Source organism: Pollicipes pollicipes, unplaced genomic scaffold (assembly GCF_011947565.3).
Source record: "Pollicipes pollicipes isolate AB1234 unplaced genomic scaffold, Ppol_2.1 Scaffold_3087;HRSCAF=3621_pilon_pilon_pilon, whole genome shotgun sequence".
NCBI classification, from domain to species: domain Eukaryota; kingdom Metazoa; phylum Arthropoda; class Thecostraca; order Pollicipedomorpha; family Pollicipedidae; genus Pollicipes; species Pollicipes pollicipes.
The window spans coordinates 46,981,176-46,990,781 of record NW_023596225.1 but is presented as its reverse complement, the minus strand read 5'-3'; the positions used below and the strand labels follow the sequence as shown (position 1 = coordinate 46,990,781).

Here is a 9,606-nt window from a genome sequence, read left to right as displayed (position 1 = left end):
AATGAACGGAAATTTATGTGATGTGAAAGGACCAAAGCTTCTTGAGCCAATGGGCTTGCCTACTTCAATCCCATGATGCTACTATAACCTGGAATCCACAGAAAATCGGTTACCAAAATTAATGACTAATGTCATGTCTTGTGAATATAACATATGATATGTAAGTAAATATGCATGCCCTGTGAGAGTAATATATGATGCAGATTGATTATGTGGACAAGGAAGTGGGTGGTAATGTCTGGGCAGCTAGGCGACTTTACATCTGCCTTGTAACCCGAACAGATCGCATTTGCGCTCAGAGGATGAAGGTGTTGATGACGGTGTTGAAACGTAAGAAGAAGAGCAAGCAGCTCTGCGGAGTAAACGAAGGTGCCATTCAATAACCGTCAGTTTTTAAACCAACCTTCGCAATAAATTACTGAACATTCAGGATGGTCACTACACCTAGAACCAACGGTTTACAAAATACAGTTATTTGAATGATTGACAGTTGTATTATTCAACGTTTGTTAAATATAAGCTGTTGTGACGAGCAGTTTGAGATCTTTAGGAACGTGTTTGAAAATAACTAATAGTGCTGCAATAGACTGAGTTTGTTTGTTGTTTGTTTGTTTGCGAGTCTGCGGCACTTTTGTCACGCATCGCAAAATGTATACCTTGCGTCGGATGGCTAAGAGCATAACGTGGGCGTTCATTCCAAGCGCTGAAATTGGAGACGCACGCAATACTCCTTGTATAATCCGCAATATCGTGTTTTGGATGGTAGCCAGCGGCCGAAGAGCGTGCTCATTGCTCTCCTGCATAAGCCATGGAGCCGTACTTAATGATAAGAGCCAAAAATGTATGTAAAAGTACTGAAGTGTGGCCGTCGGCACCGTACCGTGAACCAGAGATGCGGCGGACGAAATTCAGTGTTTTGAAACGTTTGAAACGAACATGCTCCACGCACGTTGGCACTGAATCTTTGGGCAAGTGCGGTACCGATTAGCTTAAAAAATAGAACAAAAAGAGTAAAATCTGATCCAACAATAACTGAAAAGTGCACAAAATGTGACATACTCCCGAAAGTGCAAATGACGTTTGCCACAGCCGCATCAGATAAATTCGCATGCTGGAAACGCAAGAATACTTTTGTCAGAGCCGCATAACTCGAACAAATCATTTTATTACAATGCAGCTGGTGAGGAAGCGACAAGTGCCGTAACCTACACAGTAAGAAAATAACATCAGGAACCGTTCTCACCCCGTGACTAGTACGTCACTGGCTTGAAAGCCGGGGCGAGAGAGCTGTATACGGTCTTGTGGACAGGCTCATAGGCCGGAGCAGCAACCTTGTAGGCAGGGGCGGGATGGCTGTAGCCAGAATTGTGGACAGGCTTGTGGGCCGGAGCGGGAGAGCTGTAAACGGGCTTGTGGACAGGCTTGTAGGCCGGAACAGCAACCTTGTAGGCAGGGGCTGGATGGCTGTAGCCAGACTTGTGGACAGGCTTGTGGGCCGGAGCGGGAGAGCTGTAAACGGGCTTGTGGATAGGCTTGTAGGCCGGAACAGCGACCTTGTAGGCAGGGGCAGGATGGCTGTAGCCAACATTGTGGACAGGCTTGTGGGCCGGAGCGGGAGAGCTGTAAACGGGTTTGTGGACAGGCTTGTAGGCAGGAGCGGGATGGTTGTAGGTAGGCTTGTAAGCCGGGGCAGCAGTCTTGTAGGCAGGGGCGGGGTGGTACTCGGGGTAATGGGCCTCTCCCTCGTAGGTGACCTCAGCGCTGTAGTCGCCGTAGTTGTCGACGACGTAGTTGACGTGCTGGATACGGCCGTCGGGCAGAGCCACCGAGTAATATCCCTGTGTGTTGTGGCCATCGCTCTCCTCCCTCTTGGCGAAGATGGTACCGGTGTAGTCGTCGTTGACGGCGTACTCGTAAGCGAACGGCTTGACCTCCTCCTTGTACTGGGGCTCCGGGTGGTAAGAGGCCGGCTTGTAGGAGGGGGCCGGGTGGTAGGGGACCGGAGCGGGCTTGTAGCCCGGCGTCTCCGGCGCTGGGGCGGCGGCGGCAACAGCCAGCACGGCGGCAACGATGAAACCCTGCAATGACATAGGGGGCTTTTCACGGAAGCGGCAGCCATTTTAAAAGTGCATGTTTTGCTGGATCAATCTGATAACCTCGGTACCCATGTAACACATTTCTCCATTCTTTAACTGCATTTCACTTCGCTAAAAAATAATCGTTCCAGCAGCCAGCAGGAGACCATACCAACCGCATCATTCAAGCCCTCACCTGCATGGTGTGTTCTGATGGCCTGGTGTGCAGTGCAAGTGGTGCCCGCTTTCGCGTTGCTTTCGCTTTTATAGGTCGCCGCTAACCACTGGTAGACGGCCACGGTCAGGTTCCCAGTGAACGAGTGGCGCCCAGTGCCGCAGGCTGTCCTGACGAATCGTATGGAATGGCCTGGCACACCCCCGCCGCAGAGAAGTTTAGCTTAATGTGATGGTTAAGCTGGGTCATGATTACACAGGATGTTGGGTGCCCACAAGTGGGTGCCAGGCTCAGGGTGTATTCAGGAACTTTTGCTGGGAAGCAAATCCGGTGACACAAAGGGGGGGGGGGGGTGTAGGTGCGGAGGTCTTGTCCACTAATAATCCACGTAACATATTTTGAAAGTGATGAAATGTCATGGCTGCAATGCTAGATGTACATATACGGCTGTTTCTCACTGATGCACAATCTTACCCGTTCGACTCACCTTTGTCATTCGGCAAATACGGCTTTCCAGCTGACCAAGATTATTTGGCTACTTCAACATTGTTTTCTCCGGGGAGGTGAAATTCCACGAGCGGGAAGGAATTTTACTGCGGCCGCATTTTAATAAAATGATTTCCTGGAGTTATGCGGCTCTCACAAAAGTATGCTTGCGTTTTCATCATGTGAATTTATCTGATCCTGCTGTGGCAAACGTCATTTGCATTTTCGGGATTATGCCACATTTTATGCACTTTTCAGTTATTGTTGGATCAGATTATACTCTTTTTGTTTTATTTTTAAGCTAATCGGTATGGCACTTGCCCTAAGATTCAATGCCAATGCGCGTGAAGCATGTCTGTTCCAAACGCTTCAAAACACTGAGTTTCGTCCGCCGCATCTCTGGGTCACTGCACGGCACCGACCGCCATACTTAAGTACGTTTACATACATTTTTGGCTTTTATCATTAAATACGGCTCCATGGCATAAGCAGGGGAGCAATGAGCACGCTCTTTGGCCTCTGGCTACCATCAAAAACACGTTATTGCGGATTACGCAAGGAATATTGCGTACGTCTCCAATTTCAGCGTTCGGAATGGACGCTCACGTTATGATTCTAACTATCGGACGAAAATAATACATTTTGCGATGTGTAACAAAAGTGCCCTAGACTCGTAAACAAACGACAAACAAACTCAGTGTATTGTAGCACTATTAATTATATTCGAGCACCTTCCTAAAGATCTCAAAGTGTTCGTCACAACAGCTTATATTTAACAAACGTTAAATAATCCAATTGTCATTCATCCAAATAACTGTGTTATGTACACCGATGGTTCTAGGTTTGATGACCACTCTGAATGTTCAGTAATTTATTACGAAATTGCTTTAAAAAACTGTCGGTTATCAAATGGCACCTCCATTTACATGGTAGAGTTGCTTGCGCTTGTTCTTGCGTTTCAACACCGTCAGCAACACATTCATTCTCCGAGCACAATTGCGATCCAATCCGGGTTACAAGGCAGATGTAAAATCGCTTTACTACTCAGATGTTACTCCCCACTTCCTTGTCCACATCATCAATCTGCATCACATATTGCTCTCACAGGACATGCATATATTATTTGCATATGCCATATATTACGGTCACAAGACATGACATGAGCCATTAAATTTGGTAATCCATTTTCCGTGGATTCAAGGCTATAGAAGCATTATGGGGATAAACAGGCTGGTCTACTGGCTCAAGAAGACTTTGTCCTTTCACATCACATAAAGTTCCGTTCACTCTAAATATATTAGTCTTCAACTCGGACAACGATAACACATTTTTGGCCACGACAATGGACAAACAACACTAGAACGCAGCTTCATGGCATCAATTCTGATATGACACTTAAGCCATCAATGTATCGTAAAAACCGTTTGGGGGGAAGAAGATATTGGCTTGTCTGCGAGCTGGACACAGTATATACTCATCCAAAATCACACATATTTGCATCGCCCTCGTCCCTGCTCGCAGCCGTGCGATTATCCACTTTGGGGCGAACATTGCTATGGAGTGCGACAAGTTCAAGCAATAGCGAAATGTCGTGGAGAGCCATTTTCTTTGGCGCAGCATCAGATTCTCTCAAAGATATTTCTTAGTGACGACCATTCACAATTGCTCGACCTTCTTTTCAGCTTTCTCAAGCTCACCAATCTGCTTCAGGCGATGTGAACGATCATGACGGATATCTTGTTCTTGCATTTTTCTAACTCACAAAGCAACAATGTGTATTTGAAGTAATGAAATTAAAATAACGACAGGAGTTAAAAAAACAAATTTCAGTGGTCACATATGAGTCTAAGGTTATGCTGAGCTATCGACCATTTAAAAGCAATCCTCCACACTTGAAAATATTGAGGCAGGCATGAGATACGATGAAACCAACCCACAGGCGTTGGGAAGTTAACAAGCAAGACCCGTCACAAGATTGTGGTAATGGTGCGTTACTAGTTCGTTTACCAATATAGCGAATTACTAATGGGCTTACCTGGGCTCCGCCTCTGCGGCCACCCGCCGAGGCGTGGGCCGGCCGGCCGCCACGGTCAACGGTCCACCGGGACGGCCGTTTTCTGACGCCGGCGAGAGCGCGTGTTTGTCACAGCGCGTGACGGCGGAAGGGAGCATGCGAAAATGAGTCCAGGGGCGAAATTCGCGCGGGTGATGGAGAAGAGCTGGAAGACTTCTTCGCACGGTCGGATATATATCGGCTGGGGTGTGATATATATCGGATATATATCGGCTGGGCTGATGAGAAGAAAGCTGTGAGGAAGGCGCTTCTTGGCCCCGGCACGCGGATTGCGGTGATAGGTGCGATTTCAGAGAACATAAATGCTGTTTGGAACAGTGTGGGAAATTTAATTGTTTTTTTTTTGCTGGTGGCGGAGTACAAAAATTGTTGTGGTCGGAGTACAAACTTGCCTGCAAGCAAAGGTCGGTCTAATGTGAAATGAGTGTCTGCACAATGGGCCTTGCTTGGAGTACATCACATACTGCCTTTAATGGGTCAACATTTTCCCAATGTTTTTCTGGCAAAAATTAGTGTCAGCATGCAATTTTGCATTTCAAGTGGAACAGAGCACTTTTCTGTGAGCGAGGGTGCCACACTGATCCCATCCATATCCCTGTAGTGCTACTAGCTCACCTATACATGCACAGATTGATTGATGGTACATGTTTATAAAAAATATAGAGTTAGAGAGGTTAACAACAAACTTTATGCATATGCATTCACAGGTGCATCATACAAAGCTCAGTTACTTAGCATTACCTATCTACATGCAAGCTTACACAATATCAAAATGATAAATCAGGTGCATCCTCTGCTTACTGACAAACTGCATTGCGGACAACCACTGTGCATCACACCCTGGTTTTTTAATGAGTCTTAGGCAGCTGCAACTGACTATGAAAGCCTTATGTATGTGACATCAATAACATGTGGTCCTTTTGGCCTTTACATAATTAATATAAACATACCAAAAGTGTTCCTCTTCCTATCCTTCTCTTTCTGATCTTCTCCTCTTTCAGTTCCTCAGCTTCTCTGTCTGTCACTCTTCTCCTTCCACTCCTCCTCCACTTCTGCTCCTCCTCTTTTCCTGCACCTCCTGTTATCCCTCTCCTCTTCTCCAAGTTCCCTATGATCATATGCAGAGAAATTTTAATAGTGTCACTGCAGGACCTTATGCCTGACAGCAAGGAACATGGCAGCATTGCCACCTGCCCGGTTACAGCAATTATAACCACAGGCTGAAAAGAGGCCAGCCTCATATTTGATCCCACATGGGAAACCCACGACCTAGCATTAATGTTGTATACAGATACCTTAGTACCTACGTACCTACCCACTATGCTGTAGGTAGAGCAGGTTATACCAAGGTGATTCTGCATCAGCCTGCAGTGGTAAACATTTATAGATCAGTCCCCCGGTATTTATTTACATTTTTTGGAATGAACTTAATAGCGGTCCAAAACTAAATCCCAAGTAACTTTAGAAGTGTGGATGCATGCTGTGTGAAAATTGAAGACAACCAATTCCACTTTGCCTCACTGAATACCTCAAACTCGCAGCTACGATGCACATAATCCCAAGCAGCTTCACTCACCCTCCGCCCTCCTCACTCCCACCACATGAAGACAGACAACCAAACCATGCACAGGAGTTCTGGCGCATTCACAGACATTGTGATGGCATTCTAGCACTCGTCAATGGGCCAACCAAGTACAAAGTACCACGGGTCGGTCCTGAAATGACAGGCTGTGATGAATAGTCTAAGAAAAGCCATTTATGCAGTTGCACCAACACAAATTGTTCAGTTTGTGGTACAAAAATCATAGAGCTTTACAGTCATGCATTTCAAGTTGCTATTTTCCACCTACAAATACATATTATCTTCTGGTGGCGCAAGACAACGCCGAGATAATGCAGTGACTGTCACTGCAAATCTATAGATATTTCTCATTCTAAGGCATATCATGCCATTCCAGCACCCTCTGAGGAAGGCCCGTATCTGGGCGATACCAAAACACGTAAATTTTTCGACTAAATTTGGACTAACTTTGCTAAAAACTTGCTGTTCTCCGGCTTGTACTCCGGCTTGTTCTCCCCGGGTCTCCCCATAGGCCCCATTGTGAGAAGGGCAACCAAGTACTGCTGATTATTTCCCACCGGGTTATGGACCATCTCTATCTTGCAAGTATAGGTACTGGCTGAGCCTGGAGACGTGATACCGCTTGTTAAATAAGCAAGATATCTCGAATCTTCAAAGACCGGCATTTACCGACTTCTGAAAAAGTGGTTGACGTACTATCATTTATACAATAGTAATAAGTTTTGGAATGCTGCATGCCACAAACTACCCATTTTGGGAACGTAATTCCGATGACATTTAAGAACCCAAAAGAAGCCGTTACCACCAAAAGTGCCGCCCACAAACGCGATATTTGGATGCCATTTAATGTCATGATTCTATCTTAAAAGTGCCGATATGTGATATGATAAAAGTGCCTTTGAATGCTACGACTTTGAGTTTAATTGCAAGTTGGATGTGATTGGTGGCTGGTATGGCAGGAGCAGGAATGAAACAAGCGCTTTGAAAAGGATGTGCAATGCTGCAATATTTTGGAATTTTCCCACCAAGCTGTTTGCAAGATGCACGTCCTTTGGTAAAATCGCTAACATGTTATCTTAATATGAGGTAAGTTAAGAGCATAGTTGGCATGCTAGACTCCTTGCTTGGCGAGTCTTTGAATGACCTGGTTGAAAAAGATGTGCCATCGCTGATTTTGGTGCTGCTAGTGGTTTTCTGGTGGAACGAATATTGTTGTAGGTGTCTGTTGCGACGCGGACCTTCACTGCTCGAAAGTGCACTCGTCAGTTGTAGGGGGCCGGGCTGCCGTTGGTCTCGGGTACGGGGGGCGATGGGTTCGTCGCGTGGTGGGAGCCAGAGCCGTGATATGTTCGTCCGTTTCTTGAAAGGCATCGGTAGGTGTGTGCGTCGTGGGGAATGCGGTCTTACTCAGGTGCGCCATATATTTTCGCCACAGGTGACATCTGAGGTATGTGGCAGCGGTAGGTACTTAAAACAATCACATTTCATATTTCAGCTTATTTCGTTTCCACAGAAGTAACTCACATGAGTTGTCATCACCATTCAGGAGTTGCAGCAGGCTTGTACAAGTAGCATCTAACTCATGTAATACAATGATGAAGGACGTTGACATGAACGCCCTGGATTGGCCAGCTCCTGCACGGATTGCAGATGCTTGTTTCCATTTCTTGGTGCTCCATATGTTGGTCCCTGGAAATCAAATAAAGTTATAACTCACGTTATGAAAGCAAAGTTCATGCCCCCTCCTGGCTATCAAGAAAGCAAAACTGTCTGCCTCTGGTACTTTATACTCAGGCTCATACACTTTGCAATGAGTGTCTGCTTTGTGCGGGCGACTGCAGTGTTTGTCTGGAGTACAAAAGATGTGCATTCTTACCAGTCAAGAGCCTGGAGTACAACATTTTCTGGTGCCACATCCACCAGAAAACGGAGGTTTTTCCCACACTGGTTTGTAACCTGAAGCGGCGCTGCGTCGGGAATTGGTCCGTACTAAAGCTGGAATTGTTGAATACAGGCTCTGGTATTGAAGTAGTCTACGGCAGTGCTCTTGCCTAATCATCCGACGCATGCAACCCTGCGAGACATGAACGTACGTTTCTTTCCAACTTACGCCTTCCGTTTCGTGGTGCGTCCCTTGGCTTGGGGCCCAACACGTCTGTTGGAGCTGCTCCACTTGAGTCGGTTTATGTCGCTCCGTCCGATGTGGCGGCGCAAGTTGTGTCTGTTGTGTCGCACCCATTCATGTCCTGACTGTGGGCCATGTCTGTAAGGCAGCACAGCGTAAGGAGATGAGTCAGACCTGGCTGGTAACACCGGGCGTCGGGCTGCACTCACCCTCCCTGCACGTCGGACGGAAGAGGATCACGTGTCGACGGCGTCTCCCACCTGGCGCGGCCGGACCGAGCCGCTCCGAGCCTTGTTGGTGCCGGCGGCGGGCACGGACCGCGCGCGACGGCGTCGTCGCCACGCGGGCAGCGCGCGCCCTCGCTCCCGTCCTATGTCTCGCGGAAGAGAGGAAACGGCATGCAACCTCTCGGTCGGTCACGCTGGAGCAGCTCGCCGGCACCGGCGGCCGTTTCGGCGCCGCTATGGTTCTGTTCATACCACCAGCCAATGAGCGTACACAGCTGTACGACAAAAGCTATCCGATTACCCATTGCCGCTGCAGGGAGGTCTCACCAGTTGGAGAGGGCTGTTCTAGCCCGCCGTGGTCATGGAGTACCGTCATTATGATCTGCATCGGACAAGGAAGAGACGCGTCTGCAACGAGCCGAGCATGAAATGAAATCAATCTCACTTATGACTATTGTCTGCTTTTTAAGTGGAAAGGATCCTCTAGGTAGCACAATTCTCTCTATTTAGTAAACATGCTCCTTAATACGGCATTGTTTGATTGCGTCATGCACCGTTTGTATGACGTTGAGATAACTCCAAACTAGCCGTCGAATTTGCGTTTGACTTGTAGTACTTCAAGCTTGCCAGAGGTGGCAGCACGGGCCAATATTTTTCGCTGAACCAAATGTCATGGGCTCGTCTTATTAAGTTATCAATTGAAAGTTTTAATTTTGTTATAGCTAGCCAGTAACGAAACCATGTCCATCCTGCTAAATTGCGTAGCACAAAGTGTGCTTTGCGATTGAAGCTTGCTCAGCTTGTAAGTGTTCAGTGCATTTTCGAGGAGACATTATTCACATAGAAAAGACAGCAGCAATAG

At 47.1% G+C, this 9,606-nt stretch overlaps 1 protein-coding gene across 1 annotated transcript; it reads right to left on the bottom strand.

Annotated features, from left to right (window-relative positions):
- Positions 1 to 295: 295 nt before the first annotated feature.
- LOC119090285 (cuticle protein 19.8-like) lies at positions 296 to 2,090 on the bottom strand. The gene is made up of 2 exons (XM_037213069.1): positions 1,755 to 2,090; positions 296 to 352 (listed from the first exon to the last, which is right to left on the bottom strand). Exons 1-2 carry the CDS (start codon positions 2,088 to 2,090, stop codon positions 296 to 298), a joined length of 393 nt encoding a protein of 130 aa, XP_037068964.1.
- Positions 2,091 to 9,606: the final 7,516 nt, after the last annotated feature.

Bases quoted from the DNA above. Each gene is read 5' to 3' on its own strand.
- LOC119090285 (XM_037213069.1), bottom strand. From the start codon at position 2,090: ATGTCATTGCAGGGTTTCATCGTTGCCGCCGTGCTGGCTGTTGCCGCC. The intron at 353-1,754 runs GTCACCTACGAG...TTTACTCCGCAG, and splicing joins ACGGCGACTACAGCGCTGAG to AGCTGCTTGCTCTTCTTCTT.